At 37.7% G+C, this 21,169-nt stretch overlaps 3 protein-coding genes and 1 long non-coding RNA gene across 8 annotated transcripts; 2 read left to right on the top strand and 2 right to left on the bottom strand.

Moving 5' to 3' along the window:
- Positions 1-471: 471 nt before the first annotated feature.
- LOC140800023 (uncharacterized) lies at positions 472-6,032 on the bottom strand. 2 transcript variants are annotated; one of them, XR_012111133.1, is made up of 4 exons: positions 5,745-6,030; positions 2,384-2,620; positions 1,223-2,292; positions 472-1,074 (listed from the first exon to the last, which is right to left on the bottom strand). It is a non-coding gene; the product is annotated as an uncharacterized lncRNA (long non-coding RNA). The 2 variants fall into 2 exon arrangements; XR_012111132.1 differs by lacking the exon at positions 472-1,074 and having other exon boundaries at positions 1,108-2,292; positions 5,745-6,032.
- Positions 1,810-3,726, top strand: LOC140800022 (zinc finger protein HD1-like). Its single transcript, XM_073154650.1, has 2 exons — positions 1,810-2,478; positions 3,028-3,726. Exons 1-2 carry the CDS (start codon positions 1,810-1,812, stop codon positions 3,385-3,387), a joined length of 1,029 nt encoding a protein of 342 aa, XP_073010751.1. The 3' UTR covers positions 3,388-3,726.
- Positions 6,033-6,379: 347 nt separating the features above from the next.
- LOC140799827 (serine protease SPPA, chloroplastic) lies at positions 6,380-16,506 on the top strand. Its single transcript, XM_073154307.1, has 13 exons — positions 6,380-6,827; positions 6,965-7,148; positions 7,857-7,994; positions 8,779-8,949; positions 9,030-9,133; positions 9,931-9,998; positions 10,787-10,953; positions 11,800-11,869; positions 13,271-13,425; positions 14,448-14,553; positions 15,128-15,215; positions 15,291-15,434; positions 15,970-16,506. The coding sequence occupies exons 1-13, from the start codon at positions 6,417-6,419 to the stop codon at positions 16,198-16,200; spliced, it is 2,037 nt and encodes a 678-aa protein (XP_073010408.1). The 5' UTR covers positions 6,380-6,416; the 3' UTR covers positions 16,201-16,506.
- A 383-nt stretch (positions 16,507-16,889) lies between these two features.
- Positions 16,890-20,641, bottom strand: LOC140800074 (transcription factor BIM2-like). 4 transcript variants are annotated; one of them, XM_073154719.1, is made up of 10 exons: positions 20,468-20,641; positions 20,222-20,355; positions 19,996-20,113; positions 19,833-19,902; positions 19,662-19,757; positions 19,008-19,046; positions 18,687-18,900; positions 18,442-18,589; positions 17,865-17,994; positions 16,890-17,253 (listed from the first exon to the last, which is right to left on the bottom strand). In XM_073154719.1, the coding sequence occupies exons 2-10, from the start codon at positions 20,319-20,321 to the stop codon at positions 17,143-17,145; spliced, it is 1,026 nt and encodes a 341-aa protein (XP_073010820.1). In that variant the 5' UTR covers positions 20,322-20,355; positions 20,468-20,641; the 3' UTR covers positions 16,890-17,142. The 4 variants fall into 4 exon arrangements, with proteins under 4 accessions (XP_073010820.1, XP_073010821.1, XP_073010818.1 ...); XM_073154720.1 differs by having other exon boundaries at positions 18,442-18,583; XM_073154717.1 differs by having other exon boundaries at positions 19,996-20,355.
- Positions 20,642-21,169: the final 528 nt, after the last annotated feature.

Genomic DNA, 21,169 nt, shown 5'->3' with positions numbered 1-21,169 from the left:
TAATTACCTATGAGGCATTTATATTCCCTAGAAACTTTACACCTAGCCTTTTCCATGAGAATTAAGATTGGAGCCTTATCTCGTTATCGTAAATTTAGATGATATCATCCAGGCATTGCCACGCACGCAGATAGGCTAGTATATATCTACATGGCAACTCACGGTTCCTATCTTTCTAAGTGGCAAAATCAAAGCTTGGAATCGCAGTCTGCTACCCGATCACGTCTCGTTTTGTTTGATCTACATTTATTAATGCTTGCCATAGATAAAAACATAAGATGTCTCTTTCTTCAAGAATATATTATCGACTTGATAAGGAAGAAATATATTACAAATAAAAGAAGAAAGATATTTAGATAGAAAGCGAGTATTCCAGTTATGGGACAACCATTGTTGTGATGACAGTAAACATAGCAATAATAATAATTTGGAGAAAAATAAAATTCTATTTGATTTCTAGTAGTCAACCTATGCATCATAAAAAAATTTTTTAAAAAAAAACTCATGCAACTGAGTGCAGCTACACAATAGTACATGAATCCATCTGCTAAGATGACAGTGAAGAGAATTGTCAGAAGAATAAAAAAGCTTCTTGAAGGATCCACACAAAGTTAACAAATGGATTATCAAAACTCAAACCCACCAATCATTAGCTATCATTAGCAACAAAATGATGGTCGTGCATGTCGATAGATGCTCCTGTTACACATGGCATTGCACTTTAGAGCTCTAGGGAGAGATCAATCTTACGTGTTAAATATCTTTGCGAGCAAACTATCTTCTGATGTGGCATTGCACTTTAGAGCTTTTCCATGGACCTTCATTTACTACCTCATATCTAATGTTCCAAAAGGAGTGAGGGAGCGGCAATGACTGGCATAAACTTCAGCCTTTGGAATCCAGAAGACCTTTTGCTTCTCTTTTTCCTTTTCCACCATGCAAGTATGGTGCAAAGAGATAGATGAGCATCTCCTCTATAAGGCCCCTCTCTTTATCCCACCAGTGATGTTAACTTCACACTACAATTCTGCTTTCCCACCTTTATGCTTTAGCCAAAGCCTGTCCTGCATTAGCCTGCACTTTTGTAAGAGGAGATAAAGACAAGTCTTAAAGAAAAGCAGTCTCTGTTGATCTTTAAGGATGACCTCATAAATTACAAAGGGTATTTAGCAAATAGAAAGTATCCTCCAGTAACACATTCATATTGCAGACAAACTTTTACCATATGTATTTGCCCCGTACATATGCACCTATGTACGATTAGATCGAATGATAATTTATGATGGGCCTCCCAGAGACACAAGTTTTTGTTTGCAGATACCACCTTGCACTGTGGCACTGCACTGTACTATGCACCTATGTTACAACTCACAAATATCCCACAACCATTAATGATATGAGATATTAATAAGATGAACGAATGTGTGTAAATATACATATTTGCAAAAAGGAGAAGGAAAAAAAAAAGATTGTACAAACAGTGAAGCAGTGGGCACTGTGGGGGCCGATCTCCACACCAGCCGGGGCCTACCAATGCCCACAGCCAACCACAAGATAAAGGTCCAGCCCTCTCCTCCGTTCAAATTCTTTCATGCATCGCCAGCTGGATTCTCTGACCAGTTTCCCTCCATCTTGACTCCTTACTGTTATTAGTACCCCCCCTCCACCCCAAATTTTCCTTAGTATGTGCACACTTGAGAGCAAGCAAGGGAGAGAACCAGTGAGAAAGGTCATGAGGGAGGAAAAAGGGAAGGGTGGCAAAAGATTTTATGTTGCAAACTTACCCACTATACATATTAGTAGGATTATATGTTGATGAATTGCCGTGTTAGAAGTAACTTAACTGAAGAAGAGGGGGAGGGAAACTCCTCCACCAGCGGTGAGTGGGTGCGACCATGTGAATCATGCCAGTCAGCACCCTCCGCAGTGTATTGCCGGGCAGATGCAGCGTACCTCTGCGCGGGGTGTGACACCCGCATGCACGCCGCCAACCGGGTGGCATCACGCCATGAGCGCGTGTGGGTGTGTGAGGCATGTGAGCGCGCCCCAGCCACCGTCACATGCCGTGCCGACGCAGCAGTGCTCTGCGCCGCCTGTGATATGCAGGTCCACTCTGCGAACCCACTGGCGCGGCGCCATCACCGCGTCCCCATATTTCCTCTCCCTGCAGGGCCAATTGGCGCTGCTGTGCCTGTGTCTGGTCTCCCAGACACAGAGCCGTGGTTGCCTCTTGATGAAAGCTGCAACCGGGCAGAATCTGGTTTCTTGATTGGTGGGGAGGTGGATGAGTATCTGGATTTTGTGGAGTACAATTCATGTTATGAGAGCAAGAACCAGGAGCAACAATTTGGGCAGCAGAATGAAGGGAGTGAGTTTGTTGTACCTTCTCAACAGATGATCACAGAAGAGCAGCATCAGCTGCAGAAATATGAGGCCTCAAATGCTGGATTCAGCTACACAGCTTCCCTCAGTCACAGCGTGAGCTACTCTATTTAGTTGTTGGATGCCTTACTGGTTGTTCTCATGTCTCTTTTCCTTTATTTTTTTCTTCATCGCTATAGATTGATATGAGCATCAAGGTTGTGGTTGCCATTAGTTGTTCCTCTGTTCATGTTAGATCCTGCATACATGTGAATGATTATTAGGCCTCATATTCTTTGGATAACTGCAAGATTATGAATTAGGATGAAACAATTAAGGATGAAGCTAGAAGCCTTTGATAGCTCTTTGATTAACTTCAACTGGCTACCCCCGTGTCTGAAAGTAAACTGTTTAGACACTCACATCAGCTAATCAAGGCCCTATGCTCTGTTTTCTTGTCAAGTTTGCACCTCAAGTTTTGAAGTTCATTCTCTGGAGTCACTACGTAATAATAGAGCATCTAATTTATGTGTAGCTAAAAGTTCAAAAGCTTTGTGACCTTAGATCATGTATTATTCTTTCAACGACTTGGTAAGTTTTATAGCTTACTGTCCTTACTGGTCTCTGCTGATATTCTTCAGTGACCATCTAGTACATACATCTCAGGTTTCTTTTTCATCAATGGAAGCAAGCATTGTACCAGATACCAGCATGACAGATATCTCAAACTCCAACATTGGACCCCTGGAAGGAACCACAAACCACCTTCCAGGTCCTTCATTTCATTTGCCACCACAATTCAGTTCAGTGGACAGGGAAGCCAGGGTCCTCAGATACAGGGAGAAGAGGAAGACAAGGAAATTTGAGAAGACAATAAGATATGCCTCGAGGAAGGCATATGCAGAAGCTCGACCACGAATTAAGGGCAGGTTTGCTAAGAGATCAGATATAGAGCATGAAGTGGATCAGATGTTTGCTGCAACTGAGATGTCAGATGGAAACTACGGAATTGTCCCCTCATTCTAGTCTTTAGAAAAGAGATTGCCTACATTTTGAAGAATCGGCAGGTTACCACCACTAGTACTTTCAGTGAGAGGAATGGATATCATGAGCAGTGAAGCAATTAGAAGACTCTTTAACCGAGAATTTGATTACTTAGCTACATTTTCAATTATAATTTCCCTTCCAAAGTTTGAATTGCCCTCTTGTTTATGATACTCAAGGACCTAAAAGGACACCTGAAAATTGTAGTGGTACACGACATGGAAGAGTAGCCGAAGGTGTTATCTTTTATGTGCTAATTACAGGATAAAAAACCTGTCACAATGGTATAAATGAAAAGTTCCTATAGTCCTGCAAATAAAGGTACCAGAGTCTAATTTAGTTTTCTTCGGCGATTTCAATAACTTTGTTCAAAAGTTTGATGTCAACATGATAGAAAAAGTAAGCCTACTGTCATATACTGGTATCTACCAGTTTAATCCAACCTCCATTAATGGGGAGAAGAAAAAAAAGAAAAAAAAAACTTCATCATTGTTGTAATGCTTGTCATAGAAGTCTGACACTGCAGATCTATAAATCAATTATAAGATCCTAAGCAATACTCATTAGGAATCTTTAAGTATCCTCGCTGCCGTACTGCAAATTGGATTTTTGGTGCTACTGTTCTTGCAATTTATTCCAATGATCACACCACTCTTACTTGTCAAATCATTGTTAAAGTAAAAAAACACTAACAGAGATAGCTTCCTTTTCTCCAAAGCAGATTAAAGTGAACTCTCTTTTGATCTACAAGCTCATCTTGTTTCTTTTTCTTCCGACATGGATGACTTTAGTTCACAGATTTTGCACGTTCTTCATCAATAACTAATCCACAGAATGGCTTCCCTAACATACTTAGAAGACAGACACACGACCATGGCCTTAAACCATAACAAATACAGGCTCAGGCGATCACCTAAAGATATAGTTGATCACTTAAAGTTTCATAATCCAACTCATGACTATCCAATTTTCTATCCAATTGATTGATGAGTTTCTCACAACATAAAGCTTAAAGTTCCAGTGCCCTAATTTTTTTTTTTATCAAATGGAACAAACAAGATGTAAGCTTAGATTTTTAGCTCTACAAGTCATTGATGTTCTCTTTCATTATTCATAGGTGAAGTTTATCAATCTTTAGTTCCTAATAGCATTTTCATCAAGACAGGGCATCCTAGATCATCAGCTCCCACAGAGATATCTGTATAGTATTTGGGTTTTCACTGTCAAGTACCCAACGCATGACAAACAATCACCAAAAGGTATATTATAACACTGCATTCTACATTCCCATACAAGCATTAAAGCTTGACTGCCCACAATGGTGGTCTTACCTTTTGCAAGAGAAACCCAATCCCCACCATCTTTTTCTGGTTGACTAAACCTTTTGACTGTATCATAATCACTTGAAAATATCTTTCTTTACAAAAGAATTCCCCTGTATATGTGGCTACATCCTAGGCCATGAAATTTAACACATGGATCTTAAGAAAGTGCGAGCCTTTATGTAGGAATATATATTTCTGACGTACAACGACAAACAAAATATGCTGATTCAACAAAGCCATGAGCAATTGATGGCCAATAAAAGTATGTATCACCTGAAGAAAGTTAGCAATATTTAAGTACTAGCTGAGAATCAAATGTCTACCAATAATAAGTGAACAAGTGCAGAAAAAATGACCCAGCATGGAACATAGATGAACAGCAATGTATTTCATTTTACATGCTTATAGATTTGAAATAAGGTGGATAATTAATAACTAGCAATCAATCGTGGTATATTTCATTCATACAACGAAATGACAATGTTGGCCAAAAGAATTGGGAAAAAAATTAAATCTTACATTTGCATTTGTTGCTCTGGTAAAATATTCGCGCCCTCCAGGGACAACTACTTCTCTCAAGTAATATGATGCCAGGGCAGATGAATGCAATAACTGAGGCTTGGATGTGATATTTTACTCAAAAAGCAAGGTTCATGGTTAATATCATTAAATTCTTCGGACATAAAATAAATGAAATTCCAAGTTCCAAGCTGACTAATTAAATTCATTGATTTCTTTTTCCTCCTTTCATCTGCTCTACACTAAGTTCATCTACCTTTCTGACTATAACTCTCCTAGCCAACCTCTGCAAGAGCCTCCTAATGGCTATTCATCCAACAATTTTACCACCAGTGGGTGAATTTTGATCAGTATATCCCAGGTGAATAAACAAGAGCCGTTCTACTAAGACCTAAATGCCCTAAAAATTAGAGCTTGCTAATATTCCATCTCCCGCCAATCTAATCCAAATTCGACTAAAAGTACTCCGATTAAGATAGGTGTACTCTAACCTACCTCAAAGACGAATCGATCGAGGAAGAAGCGGACGGTAGGGAAGAAGAGCGCGAAGAAGGGCAGAGCAACTAACTCTTTGCACGCAGGATAGGATTCTCTCCCCCAATCCACAGAGGACAAGAGATCCATCAAACCGTTCTCCATTTGGGCATCTTTGGATCAAAGTGAAGAGATCGCAAACAAGAAGAGAAGAGAAGAGAGAAGAAGCCTCCCTCTCTTTTTCTCGTCCGCGCGAAATCATTGCTACGAGAGGAAACCGGGAGATGCGAAATTTCCCTCCGGCATTACTTTTAATTTCCATACTGCCACTTCGTTTCTTATCAAGGGTAGAGTTGTCATTCGCAGTACGCATTATGCGAGTTGATAATAACAATTGACTGGTTTATAAATATGAAAAAAAAGAGGATGTACAGTGTAAACTTAATGTTGGGGGGGTGTTTTGTAAATAGAACTTTATTTGTAAAATAGTCAAAAACAGGGTGTTATTAGTAATTGTACTTGTCGAGAACCAGAAGCACTTTATGCTTACGTGGCATTTGATCAACCTTGTCACTCCCATCCCCTCCCCAACCGTTCTCTTTTTTTTTTTTTTTTTTTTTTTTTCTCTCTCACGATAAATCTCTCAGGCTCGATTCAGAGAGAGAGAGAGAGAGACAGAGAGAGCTGGGAGCAATGTCGAAGCTTCTCCTCCTAAAGCCACCTCCTCTGAGCCTCCACGCTCTCAACCAACAAGGCCGCAAGCTCTCCACCCTCCTCCTCCTCTCCTCTCCTTCTCCCAAACACCAATCCTTCTTCTCTTCTCGCCTCCTATTCTCCAACTCCTCCTCCCCAACCCCTCTTCGCTCTCCTTTCCCCATTCGAGCTCTCGACTCCAAGGCCGCTGAGGAAGGCGAGAAAGAAGCTACCGATGGGGCTCCTCCTCCCATTCCCGAAGACAAAGACGCTTCATTCCCGACCGGGGAGTTCGAGATGGAGGAATTCAACTGGTGGAGGCGCTTCGTGGTCAAGGCTCGGATGCTCATCGCCCCGCCTTGGGAGCGCGTCAAGAAGGGCAGCGTCCTCTCCATCAAACTCCGCGGCCAGGTTTGGGTTTCGTTTCTTCTTCGTTTTCTCCTTCTCTTGCTTGCTGGTGATTTCGTCAAAATGGCTTCTTGCTTCCTAGAAATTGTAAATTTGGATGGATTCATTGGTTTTTGGTGATGTTATTTAATCTGTTGTAGATATCCGATCAATTAAAGAGCAGGTTCGCTACGGGGCTTTCTCTTCCTCAGATTTGTGAGAATCTTATCAAGGCAGCGTATGATCCTCGTATATCCGGTATATATCTTCAGATTGAACCGCTTACTTGCGGATGGGGCAAAGTGGAGGAAATACGAAGGCATATCTTGGATTTCAAGAAATCAGGTAATTGGACATGCTTTTTTCCGTTATGTTTTAGGAATTTAGATATCTTTATCTTTTTTTTTTGTAAGCTCATAGCCTCCAATTCATATACGTGTCAACTTATTTGGTGTCATGCATTTGCATAATTTTACTTTCCATAGTTGCTGTGTTTTGTGTGTTCTACACCAGCGACCTCAGTAGATATAGACATATACGTTCAAGTTTTAGAAGATACAAAATCAAGTATGATTCTCAAATGGAAGATTATTAATCATGAAATCCTTTATGCTGCGACCGCGCCAGCAATTGAATGTTATGGAAGCGGTGGTGTCTTACTAATGCAATATTTCTAGAAGATTTAGGATCATCTAGACTCATTGGATAGTTACAGGTAACTATAAGAACCATTTAAATAATTGCAGGTAGAGCAAATTAAGACAGTGACATAGTGAGCTGCCAAATCTGAATGCCATCCAAGTGTTAGAGTCATATGTGTAAATTATTGTTGTGCTTACTCAACTATATTTTGTCCATGTACTGACTATATGAAAAGAAGTTTACCTGTCATACCTTTTCTTTGTTGCAATAGAATTTTATTTAGCATGCTTCATTTTTGTACATCTATTCTACTAGTCAATCTGACCAAATAGATATGTTCATGTGCGACATACTCTTGCATTTTCTTCGAAGTTTTATATTAAGATATGCTTTTGTATTTCTTTTTTGTAGGGAAATTCATTGTAAGCTATATGCCTATTTGTGGAGAGAAAGAGTATTACCTTGCATGTGCTTGTGGAGAGTCATATGTTCCACCTAGTGCTTATGTTGCATTGTTTGGTTTGACAGTTCAATCATCCTTTCTCGGGGGTAAGTTGCTCTATATATTCTACAATAAGTCACTAATTATACTTTGAATGCTAAATGACAACTATTATGCCCATTGAGATTTTAGACCTTTTTCTCCCTTGAGTATAAGTTTAATGTTAAGGTTCATATTTCATTGTTAGCCTTACTTTCCTCATCTTGCAGAAAGTAATTTTGTTTTTCTGTGCAGCAGATAATGCGAGCACCAGATGGAAATTATTTTATGTGCACTTTCATATAGAGTCATCATGGTCTAATGGCAAACTTTTTCTTGGCCTCATCTTTTCTTATCGAAATCTTTGGGTAATCAACGCTATGCCTTTGACATATTAACTGCAACTGATGATCATTTAATAAAAGGTGCGTACTGTTAAAAAGTCAAATTGGACTAATCTACCTTGACTTTTGTCACTATACCAAATATAATTTTGGTAAAGATAGAGTTCCAATCTGCACCGGACTTTGGAACAATAGGTTGTTTGATATATTAGGTCGTGGTTGTTAACCTGGGAGCACGACAACAATAATCCATGTGTGTAAGTGTAACTGGTCCCAAAATAAGTAAGTCAGAATATTTCCTTTGGGGTAGGGAGAATGCACTTGTCAAGCAGAGGAACTGAGCTTGTCTCTGATTGTAAAGCTACTTTTCTCTCGAAAGAACTTCAATCATATATTCTCCAAGCATTAGCTTGTCTGCGTCACATTTGAATGAATGCAATTCTACTGTAGATTTGAGATGAATTTATGTTTTATATTAGGACTGGAATGGGAACAATCATTTTTGCAGGGGTTCTTGAGAAAATTGGACTTGAGCCGCAAATTGAGCGTATCGGAAAATATAAAAGTGCTGGCGATCAACTGTCGCGTAAAAGCATGTCAAAAGAAGTTGGTGAAATGCTGACTTCATTGCTTGATAATATTTATGGGAATTGGCTGGATACAATTTCTTCCACTCAAGGTTTTTTTGTTTGTTTCATCCATTCATGATGATCTAAATTAGCATCAGCTTCATAGATTGCTAATTTCCTTGCGTACCAGGGAAGAGAAGAGAAGAAATTGAGGAATTTATAAACTCAGGTGTTTATCAAGTTGAGAGACTTAAAGAAGAAGGTTGGATAACAAATATATTGTATGATGATGAGGTGCAAATTTCTGCCTTAGCCAACTGAAATATTAAGAAAAGAGAATATACTTTTAAATAATTTATATTTAATGCAAATAAACCACTTCATGGCTTGTCGCGGCATTTTGATTTGATTTTTAATGATGTCTCAGTACAGTTGAACTTTTATGTATAATCTGTTACCTGTTACTGCTTCTGATTCTGATATTTGGAGCATCTTTTTCTTCTGTTTGTTCTGTTATGGAAGAAATTAATTACACCTAATACTTTAAGAAAACAGTGAAAAGGACATTTAGGAAAGGTGACAATGTAGGATGAGGCAATTCCAAGGGATGCTAGAGCTAGAATATTCTTGGAGGACCTTTAATGTAACCTCCAGTCCAAGGTAACTTTTAGTACAACCATGGTAACACTGAAGGTTCGGTTTTAAGTCGTGTTATCTACCATATGTGCTTGAAAGTTAGGAGATTTGCTGTAGGGAAGATTACCATATCACAGTGACCACATGCTGGAGCATGAGCCACTAAGAGGCCTCTTCATACTCACTTGTCATGACTCTTAAAAAGGTTTTGTAAACAGTTGTGTCCAACTCTTCAAGATTTATCCTCCTTCAGTTTTCTTCTGCTTCTGCTAATGATGGTCTGTACCCAAAGTGAGACAGCTATTGCTTTATCATGTTTAGAAAGTACAATCAAACTGGCCGGCTGGATATAAATTTTGGTCTGATGATTGATTATGAACCATCATTTCCTGTTTGTTGTTATTCTCTTTATCTGTAGGAAAACCTTTCTTTTACTAGTTTGGTTTATAATCCAGGTAACTTCAATGCTCAAGGAAAGATTGGGGCAAAAGGATAAGAAAGATCTGCTTAAAGTTGACAACAGGTAATAAAGATCTTCAGTTATACTTATGAAGCTACCATTTCGGAATAACTATTTTTTATGATCTTGATGTCAATGTTGTTTTAATGTTTGTCAAAGAAATCTAAGTATCTAAACCATAATGATTATAGTTCTATTTGCTCTCACTTTCTTGAACTTTGTTATACAGGTCAGGTTTTTTTTGGGTTCACAAAACTAATTTGAATATTAACCATTGAGTACCTTGCTTGGTCGGAATATCCAGGTCAACTCATAGGAAAACCATATGACGCCTAATTCCTAATCTTCCTTGCCATATATTTTGGAATAGTTAATAATTTACCACTATAAACTAAAGAGAAAGTTTTGGAAATAGTATTGTTAGTGCATATGTAATGTCTTCCCACTGACAGTTAGTTTCAATAAACTGCTGATTTTCTATGTTCTCCATCAATGCATTTATATTTTTTATTTTATTTACATGGCACTTCCACTTGAAAAGATGCGTTAAGTATGGATGGCATGTATCCACACTCTAAAGGTATTGCTTTACCAAGCTATTTTTCATCGGAGCAATTATATGTGTAATAGTTTAACTATAAGTTCTGGTTCACAATGAAATGAAATCTGTTTTTCTGCTTATTGAACCTCAACTGTCCTTGATCATATTCATACATTCTCATGGTCATGACTTCAAAGTTTGATATATATTTCTTGCACAATCAGATAAGAGTATTGAAGTTCCTTGAAACTTCCATTCTCCTAAATGTAGTAAGAGTTACTAAAATGTGTTATTTTCTCTTTAACAACAGTAAATACTCTAGAGTAAGAAAGTGGACTCTTGGGGTAGGAGGAGGTAGAGACCAAATTGCTATAATCAGAGCATCCGGAAGCATCAGTCGCACTCGTAGTCCACTGAGTGTCCCTAGCTCGGGCATCGTTGGCGAGCAACTAATCGAGAAGATACGCAGTGTTAGAGGTTGGTTTCCATCTCTTAATTTTCTATATTTCTATGATATTAGTTGTGTAAATCTCCTTCATATAGGGTTCACTGAATCAGATGAATTTTGCCTTGAAAAGTTAAAATCTAAACTATGGGGAGGACCATAAAGTAAATACATTATATTTAAGGATCTGCCAACCTACTCTTATATTTTTTTGTGGAAAATTGAAGAGATGCTGGAAAAAAATTGTTGCAAATTTTCTTGATTAGCTACTTCTGAAATGGTTTCACAAAGAGCCGACAAAACTATATGGGCCATCTTATCCACTTCGGTTACATTCTATTAGGCTAATTGGTGAAATAATATAGAGGGACAATGTTTTACATTCAGGATCGTAGTGTCTTGTTCTCGTTTCCTCCCTTTGAGTCTGTGCTAATTTTAAGTCCAATTGGATTTGCCAAGCTCGGTCGGTCCCAAATGATTAAAACCAGCTGGTCATGCTATTGATAATTTGATATAAGCTCTTTGAGACCTTGTGTTTTCTTTCTTCAAAGTACTGCAAAATATGAGTTCTATTTATCTTCTTTGATGAATATGATCTGTACCCTACAAAATCACTATCTTGATTCTAGTCATTATGTATAGTATGCTTGTTTCTAGTGCTTGCAGTGTATTCTGTTTGAAAATTAATTTATATTTATGAGCAGAACGTTGAATGTACCTTTGTTTAGGAATGCAACTGTTGTCAATTATTTTCTCAATTTCCCGGGCTGTTGATCTCAGATGTCCTTGTTGTCTTCCTGCATTTTATTCTTGTAGCCATTCTTATGCAAAAAAAAAAAAAAGTTTTAGATATCTAATTTAAGCGGTTCCTTTTTCAGAATCAGAAAGGTATAAGGCTGTTATATTGCGAATTGACAGCCCTGGTGGTGATGCTCTTGCTTCTGATCTGTAAGTCATATTTGGAGCTTCAACTTTCTTGGTAATAATGTAGGACATCCACAAATTAGAAACATGGCAAATTGCAGTTTACTTCTTTGCAGTTTGGACAAATTTGTAGGTAATTCCCCCGTATTTTCAACTTAAGCATGTAACCCCTGTGTGGCTTAGACCAAAGTGCAATTATTATTTTTCCATCCATATTTAATGGTACTAACTATTGACCATACTAGATCGTCGATACCAACTTTTCCTGCCAAAAGAATATATTGAAATGACCAAAGTAGCCCTCTATTATTGACCCGTGAATTAATACATAGAGGCAAACATGTCATTTCACCTTCCTGTTAGTGGCGGACTAATAGTTACATTTTGTTCTAAATCACTGAGAGGTTAAAGTGCTTAACTTGAATATGCATGAGGAGTATTTGCAATTGGGTTAAACCCAGAGGGGGTAAAGCGTAATTTCTCCTAAAAACAACTTTTCTTTGACTTCCATACTTGAGCTCTAGATTAGCTCACTTTGCTTTCTGGCTGAAGCTGAACTTATCTTGCCTTGTTTGCTAGGTGAGTGAAAGGTTTTTCTTTTTTTATCACTCTGTAGTTGGGAAGAATTTAACTACTCCAGTACATACATCTTTTCTTTCACAATTTTTTTTCTTAAACATCAGTGCCTTTGCTCTTCATCTCAAATGCAATATGCTCTTGTCATCAAGTGTCATAATTTAATTTGTTCTTTCTTTTACTATATGATTACTATAGTCTATAGCTTACGTATTCCTGTAATTCCTGGTTCCTGATATTGTAGTCTTTTTTCTGAACAATTTAATTTTGTGAAGTTAAAAATTACATATGCTGCTTATTCAATTACACTCCAGAGAATGCAGTAATGTGTTTTATGCGACTTGATGGGGGCAAGGACTCCAAGTATTACGGGTTCCTGAATTACGGGATAAGAGAATGCTAGGCATACAATTTTTTCTGCAAACCAACTCGTGCCTTGTTAATGATCTACCTGTCATAGAATTAAACAGCAAGCTAAATAGTAAAGTCATGACTATTTTGGAAAATACTTAGGATATACGAACTAAAGTATTTCAGGACATTTGCTCAAAAAGTCCTTAAATTTTAGTAATAGTAAGATCAGGCAATTGTGCAGAGACCACTCTTCTACTTTGAAAGCACCAATATTTTCTATACTAGATTCACACATTTTTATAACAATGTGCGCACAATTATATAAGAGGTGTGCATACAATCCCAATTCTTTATTTAAAAAATTTAAAGGCTTTTTGGTGCAAACACTCCTATGATTTTCTTTATCTTGTTTCATTTAGGAAATAGTTAGAAAAAGCTTTAGTACATAGGTTTTCCTATATTTGATGTTTACTGATTATGTTGATTTTAACATAGAATGTGGAGGGAGATTCAACTTCTTGCTGCATCTAAACCTGTAATTGCATCTATGTCCGATGTTGCTGCTAGCGGAGGGTACTACATGGCTATGGCTGCACAAGCAATTGTTGCTGAGAAGCTTACTCTGACTGGTTCAATTGGAGTTGTTACAGGTTAATATGATAGTAATCTTTACTGTTGTTATCTACTGAGATACTACACATGGGCATACTGGAATTTCGGATTACACTAGATGGTATCTATTACTTCAAGTTGTCATGTTCTTATCACTGCATGCAATTATGGGGAGTATGTTTTTACATTTTGGGTAATATAATAGGTATGAATTTATAAGTTATGCAATTAGGTTGTGCTTTTAATGACTTCTTTTTCCTGTTTCTTTATATTATTTTGAATTAATGTCCTATGGCCCCTTGGGTAGGAGAGGTAGGAATTATTAACTTGCAACAAATAAGGCTAGGCTGGATTGCATCAGGTTTAGTCCTGACAACTGCTTATGTCAGGCTGGGGTGAGCCCGACCCAAGTACTCTAGCCTGTGCGGCTGTGCCAGACCCTAACCTAACCCGACTAGGGCACAACAATGAAAGCCTTCTCTTCTTCTCCCAAATCAACAAATTTGAAAAGAAATTGAATGGAACTGTAACCTATGCTTGCCGAATAGATTTGTTCTTCACTTTGCCGAGTTAGTGATCTGCACATCCGATACTTGATCCTCATCTTGTTCCTATCTTTGCCAAGTTAGCTTCATTTCAGATACCCAATCCTCATCAAAGTTTTGATCAAGCTGAGACACTGATTTGCAATGCTATGCCTATAGATGCAGCACCTTCAAAATTCAAATACATTAAACCAAATGTCCTATTAGAGAAAAGGCACTTCTGTTTTCCAAAGAAATATGTGAGGAATATTCAGTTTTCCAGCCAATTTTTTACTTTAGTTTCTAATATTGACTTTTCCTGAGCCATTGATTACTTTTTTAACTCTGCAAACTCAGTTATGCTTCTGGATGGTTTGCATTAAGGCATCTGATATTTGCTAATATTCTGGCCTTTTTTTCTTTACCTTGTGAAATTTGTTCAGTAATGTTTCTCGTTCTTCATATATTTGCTTCCCTTTGTTATGCTAGACTTGTCTTTGTTTTCAATCATAGACTCTGAGACACTGAAAGTACAGGAAAGTTTAGTTTACAAAAGTTATATGAAAGGATTGGCTTCAACAAGGAGATTATATCAAGGGGTAGATTCGCTGAGCTTAATGCTGCTGAACAACGCCCTTTTAGGTACATTTCTGTTGATTTGTAATATGTATGTGTAGTTTGTTCACTAGAACTGTCCAAAATCATGCTGGGTTAACTATTCATTGGACATTGACACAACAGTTAAAGGTACACTTTGGAAATTACCATATTGTGGGTCCATGCGCAGAAGGATTGACTCTATTTTTCAGATTGCATTGATATATTTTATGTTATGTGAATTCTAATATTTCATCTTCATTTGTTTTCAGTACCATTTCAAAAATACTTCATTTGTTTTCAGTTTGGGTTAGAAAGGTAGGTTAGATAAAGGTAATTAAAGTACTTATTTTGTTCTTTGTGAGATTCACCTTAACGTTAGATCAAACTTCTTATCACTGGTGAGACCAAGAATAGCCCTATTTGCTGCTGAGACAGAATTAGTTTGCTAAAATTTTGCAGCTTTTTGACTGCTAAAAGTAGCAGAAGAATAACCTTATACAATGAATGGGACTATTGTCTTTCACTGACCTTAGTGTTTTGGAATTGATTTTTTATGCTTTCCCCTTTTGTGCTTCACTATATTTGCAAAAAATTCAGGCATGATTGTTTTTGACAGATCTGATGAAGCAGAACTATTTGCGAAGGCGGCTCAAAATGCTTACAGACAGTTTCGAGATAAAGCAGCCTTTTCACGCTCTATGACCGTGAGCATTTAATGGATCTTCTTTTAAGTATTTCTTTTCAATCAGATGCCCAAATTAGAAGTTCCTATCTTGCAGATAGATCAAATGGAAAATGTTGCTCAGGGAAGGGTATGGGCTGGCAAAGATGCTGCTTCTCGAGGCCTAGTTGATGCTATTGGTGGATTGTCTCGAGCTGTTGCCATTGCGAAACACAAAGCGAACATTCCACAAGATAGGCAGGTTAGTGTTTTCACTTCCTACATACATTTTCCTCAATATGTCGTACGATCTAGGCCTACATATTGATGACTGCGTGATTAACTGCTGTTCAATTGCCAAAATTACATGAAATATGAGGAATACTATAGGAGAGCGGGGAACCATTTTATTTAAACTTCAAGTTTGCTGTCTCTCTTTATTTATGCAGGAAAATACAGGACATGATGTATTATGCAACGGAGAAAAGCATGAAAGTCACATTAGTGTATCATTTATTTTCCGTCATATCAAGTAATTCCATTAGATGCTTAGTATATCTACTAGTGGTGACTTTATCTACTTGATAAAACTTGTTCTATAAGATTGTCAATTGCCACATCTGCACATGATAGTACCTTTTTGTTTGATCGTGTAGTGAAAAAGTTACAAAACTTAGTGGTTCTTTGTAGTGCAATTGAACTTGTTAGGGACCTTTCGCTTGTTTCTGTAGTCTGAAAAATTTATAACTGTTGGCTTTCTAATTCCCTCTGTTTAAAATATCTTCATTCTAATGCAGGTCAGGTTAGTTGAAGTCTCAAAATCATCCCCGAGTTTACCAGAGGTTTTGAGTGGCATTGGGAGTTCTTTACTTGGAGTCGACAAGGCAGTGAAGGAAGTATTGCAGGATGTGGCATCCATCAATGGTGTTCAAGCAAGAATGGACGGCATTTTGTTCGAAAGATTGGAAAATGCGTCAGATAGTAATCAGATATTTACATTTCTAAAGGACTACCTAAGCTCACTATGATTTAGAAGATGATTCTTCCACAATACCATTAAATACACTTGATTTTGAGGAGATGTTACATACAGAGCAAGTAGACGAATAAAGTGAACTGAACTGATCATTACTGAATAGTTAAAAAGGCCAAAGAAAAAGAAGGCAGTAAGTCATCGGGGAAGCAAATTTGTATATGTTCATGTGAATTGCAACTTACACACAATGAAGTGCCGCAGAGATCTAGATTTTACTTTTGCACATATGGACCACTTCGTTGTTTTGTATACAAGGAACAATCTATTTATGAAAGTCGACAATGGCATTAGTTTGTCAGATTTGAATTGATTTTTTTTTAATCTTTTTTCTCTTGCCAATGACTTCTGAGTTTTTTAAAACTATCCCGACGCATTATTCATCGCAATCGCAATCTATGAGAGATGCACAAGATAGCAAATAACACGTCCGTAACCGGGCCAAGGCCTCCCAACTCCTAAGTCATTCAGCAGTCTCCAAGGGAATGAGAATAAAACTTTTAAAATCAAATTACATGAAAAAGACAGGTGATACAAAAGTATAGCAAATAACACAAATAAAAAACAATGCTAATGGATTTTAAGAACTAAATATGCATACTAATGCCACTACGGCTAATTCCTAAATTAACAGAGCTCATTACATCACATTGTCAAGGCTGCATTTCTTCGCTCATACACAGATTTAGCAGAAAAAAAATATATTATCGTTTACCATACGATAAAGTAGCTTACAAGGAAAAAAAAGGGGCTTCTCATTCTGATGGAAGCCTCATAAGAAAGTGGCTTTACAATTTGAAATGGAAGCTTCTTCAGAGGGTAAGAGAAAAATGAAAGAATAGGCACAAGATTTAGACTCCCTTGATGCTGTCAAGACTGAACAAATGTACATTCATCTGAAATGCTCTGCAAGAGGAAAAGTTATAGGAAGGTAACACTAGCTGTTACTGGCTTTCTGCCTCTTTGGTGCTTGTGAAGATTCCTCACCACTGCTGCCCATCCTCGAATGTCCAATTGCTTGATTAGTGGATGCAGGATCTTCTTGATCCTACCACAAAAGGTAAAAGAATAGATCAAGATCGGATCTCAAGTGTTTATTATTCAATGGTGCGAAAAACCAGAGACCATAACAAGTTAACAACACACGAACAGCAATGTATTAGATTTACATGTAGCCAAACAAGCAATTTTTGTTGGTAACTTGGAGAAAATGTACAAGTGCCAAGTGAAAACATTAAAAACAAACAAAATCAGATGCAAATACAAATAATAATTTTATTAATCCAATGACAATTATAATTTTAGGGCTCACAAGGTGGAAAGATAAACATGAATACATAATGAAACAAGTTTCCCGCTATCGAGCAGAACCAATAATTTCAGGGAAATGATAATAAATAACATAGATGATTCACATTTCAAAGCATTTCTAAGAACTGGCTTTGTGCTTCAAGTGTGCTGTGGAAGAGATTGCAAGATAACTCATTTAGCCCTGCCACAGTGCCACCTTGATAATTCAGTCAGAATTTCAAGATATGGATAGGCAGATAAAGGAACATAGAGCAATGAAATTATTGTTGGTTACACGGCAAAAAGGAGAAAAATAAATTTATTTGATCGAACAAAAAAAAAAAAAAAAAAAGAGCTATGAAGCAGCACCTTGCTGCAAATTGTCGCATTGGCATTAAGTCTTTTCGGTCGTCTGCCCAGATTGATCTGGACAGATATACTTGCTTGAGATGGATCTAATCCAGAGTTCTGTAGGGCCTCAGTCAGTGTACTCAGCAGCCTGTATGTACAACATCAATAAAAACAAGTCTTTTGTCATTAATATTGAAATTTTAGAAAACTTAGTCTGCTACAATATTTTGTCTTGCATGCCTGAACCAGCTCAAAACTCAAGCTGCACCGGAAAGCTGAAGTATTCCAAAGAATGCATAGACAAGATCAAACAACTTACTCTTAGAAATTAAGTGGAGTTGCTACAAAATAAGAATCAAGAAAGGCAAGAAATGAAACAAATGTCCAAGTATAACACTGATAGCAGGCCACCAGAATGGTCCCAAGATAATTGCAAATAAGGTACGAAAAATATTGCACAGTATGAATTCAAAGTCTCAAATTAACTAAAAGAATATACAAAAAGAAAAAAAAAACAAATTTTTAAAAGAGACAAGCTTATAAAACCAAAAGATAACCAAATAGAAGAATGAAAACACTTGATTAAGATACAGACCCTTGGGAGTATGCATTAGATAAATTTATTGTGCTCTCATCTATTATCAACTCTTCCTGTTCACTGGTTTCACTGCTAACTGCAGAATCTACAACACCAGAGGGTCTTAACCATTGATCTTGAGCTTGAGTCATATTATTATCTGCATCTGAAAAAATAACTCTCCAGTGACTCATTAACACTATTTTCCCCTTTCAATAGAGGAATACATGTTCAGGTGAAAAGAGAGATGGGAACCAGCTTACTTGCAAAATCTTGAGAAGTTTCCGTTGCTCTGTAAGAAATATCATTCACCATGCCAGCTTCTGCTGGAATCTCTGCATCTGATACAACTGCAGGTGGCATCGGAACGCTATTATCTTCATATCTTCCAGAGAACAGATAGTCAGATGGAGTAGAACCATTTTTCATGAGTTGCGAAGGGTCAGATAAACCATCTCCATTGGGCTGAGTGTTATTCTATGGAAATAAGGAATGATAATGCTGAGATCGCGAATACCAAAAGTATCACAAAGATACATGCACTAAAATTGTCAACTTAAGTAAGGTTCTCTGGATGTTAGTACCTGTGCATTTTTCCAGAATGATCTAAAATAAACTTTCACCTGCCAAACAAATCAAAGCAAAATAGCAGTTAAAGCTCTACCCTAATGTTGCCAGAAGTGACATGGATCTTTTTGATTGGATAATTGAACCAAAAAACACTTAGAATTTCTAGAAATATAGAGAAGAAAATATCTCAAATAGGAAAGATTAACATATGATAAGAACACCCATATTAGACAATTAAATGAAGCAAAAATGGATATAATACAGAAATGGATTTAGTTTTATTGCAGAACAAAGTAAGTCAGAGAAAGCAGGTGCCTTTTAACTATGTTACTGTCATTACAAACTAAAAGGATAGTATAGAAAAAGCTAGACAAGGTATAACCTCAAAGAAGCCAAAAAAGAAAAACCTCAGGGCAAATGTTGTCTCATGAAGATATAACACGTCTACTGTATGACCCAAACTTATGGACCTAAATTTGTTCCATAACGCTCCAATAAGAGATGCAGCACATAAAAGCAGGTATGTTACATTACCACTATAAGTCATACTTGGGCAATGGGCATGTACCCTAGAAACTAAAGTTGCTAAATAATTCCATTCAAAGTTGAAGATCTTATAAAACGTACATGCAAAATCATGCCTATACAAAAAGGGTAAGATTCATTACCCATGGCATTAACTTGGGATTGTCCTGATCCCATCCTGGGCATGTCGACTCATATTTGTGCATCTTCTCTTGCAAAAATTGGATATATTCAATGACCTACAGGACAAGTGTTTATAAAAGAATTGAAGAACCCTGGAAGTCAAGAAAAAATGTAATTGAACATAGTATTACCTCTAGAAGAAATGAAGCTTTATCTCTCTTCTGATCGCTATTCGGTATGAGCTCCCTAAGTATCTGAAATCTGCACACACACACACACACAAAGGAGAGAAAATCTATCTCAACTCTCAAAACATAAAATTTATAAAAAAAATTGACACAGAAATTGACTCGCCTATCATTAATTTTGCTTCTCCTCCGCTGCTCCGTGGCGGAATGTTTTGATCTCGGCGTGTTGGGCCTCTGATCGGTGCCGCTACCGCTTCCCTTCCCATCTATCTTTACGCTCAACTCTGCCACGAAGCCGCACATCAGAAACCCGACTTCGAACGCGCTAAAATTCGCCCTGCATGCCACGCTTAAAAAAAGAAATGCGAAAGACGCGAGAGAAAAAGCGGGACCTTTACGCGAGGATGATGAGGTCTCCCTCCTGGGGAACTCATCGGCGAAGCCGTCGTCATCGTCGTCAAATCCCCTGCTGAATCCCGAAGCAGCCTCCATGAATCACTTCCTCTGCGACGAGGGACGACGCTTGCTTCCCAAAAACAAAAACAAAACAAAAAAAAACAAAAGAAACACCTCAGCGAAACCCTACGAAGGAGACAATCGTAGAAGAAGCCACGAAGGAAGGAGGAGAGGAGACGAACCTGGAAGAAGTGCTGCTGCGAATGGCGAATGGCGAATGGCGAATGGCGAATGGCGAATGGCGAATGGCGAATGGCGAATGGCGAGTGGCGAATGGCGAATGGCGAATGACGAATGGTGAGTGGCGAATGACCTGCAGGAGACGAGCCTAAAGAGATCACGCCCTAAGCTTGCCCTTTCTATTCGATTTCTTTGATTTAAAGAACGAAATAGGATTTTTTTTAAAACAAAAAACAAAAAACAAAATAAAATGGCTCGTGCCTCGTGCTAACGGGCGCGGCGTGGGCCGGATGAATAAGCTACGCCCCCCCCGGCATCACCTTTTTTTTCCAATTTTCTCCGCTCGGCGGATGCGTCGGCAATTCCAATTTGGTTTTGGGGTAAACAGTGCAGTCCCGGTACGAGCTGGTGAGAGGGACGTGTACGCCTCTCATTGGAAGATGAATAGCTTACATCACGTGTCAATCACGTGGATTGTCTGAAACAAGTAACACCCAACTAGATAAATTCTCTTTTTTCCTGAATTATTTATCAATTGACTATTTATAGAAATAAAAGAGTTCTTAGATTTTAATAATAGGAAGATTGAATTCTTAAAACTGAATCCGTTTATTTTTTATGATAAAATACAAAAATATTATGTAAAACTTGGCATATAATACTTATTTTTATTATTTTAAAAACTAAATAACCTTTTTGTCCTC

The sequence above is a fragment of the Typha latifolia genome, chromosome 13 (genome assembly GCF_019914945.1).
Source record: "Typha latifolia isolate L0001 chromosome 13, TyphaL0001v2, whole genome shotgun sequence".
NCBI lineage: Eukaryota > Viridiplantae > Streptophyta > Magnoliopsida > Poales > Typhaceae > Typha > Typha latifolia.
Note: the sequence above shows the minus strand (reverse complement) of the source record. Positions and strands in the feature narration are given on the sequence as shown.

Excerpts from the sequence above, each read along its gene's own strand:
- LOC140799827 (XM_073154307.1), top strand. The coding sequence starts at position 6,417 with ATGTCGAAGCTTCTCCTCCTAAAGCCACCTCCTCTGAGCCTCCACGCT. Across the intron at positions 7,995-8,778 it reads TCAATCATCCTTTCTCGGGG|GGGTTCTTGAGAAAATTGGA; the intron begins GTAAGTTGCTCT and ends TCATTTTTGCAG. Across the intron at positions 8,950-9,029 it reads TACAATTTCTTCCACTCAAG|GGAAGAGAAGAGAAGAAATT; the intron begins GTTTTTTTGTTT and ends CTTGCGTACCAG.
- LOC140800074 (XM_073154717.1), bottom strand. The coding sequence starts at position 20,321 with ATGGAGGCTGCTTCGGGATTCAGCAGGGGATTTGACGACGATGACGAC. Across the intron at positions 19,047-19,661 it reads ATCCCAAGTTAATGCCATGG|GTGAAAGTTTATTTTAGATC; the intron begins GTAATGAATCTT and ends TTTGTTTGGCAG. Across the intron at positions 17,995-18,441 it reads TCTAATGCATACTCCCAAGG|GCTGCTGAGTACACTGACTG; the intron begins GTCTGTATCTTA and ends TTGTACATACAG.
- LOC140800022 (XM_073154650.1), top strand. The coding sequence starts at position 1,810 with ATGTTGATGAATTGCCGTGTTAGAAGTAACTTAACTGAAGAAGAGGGG. Across the intron at positions 2,479-3,027 it reads CAGCTTCCCTCAGTCACAGC|GTTTCTTTTTCATCAATGGA; the intron begins GTGAGCTACTCT and ends CATACATCTCAG.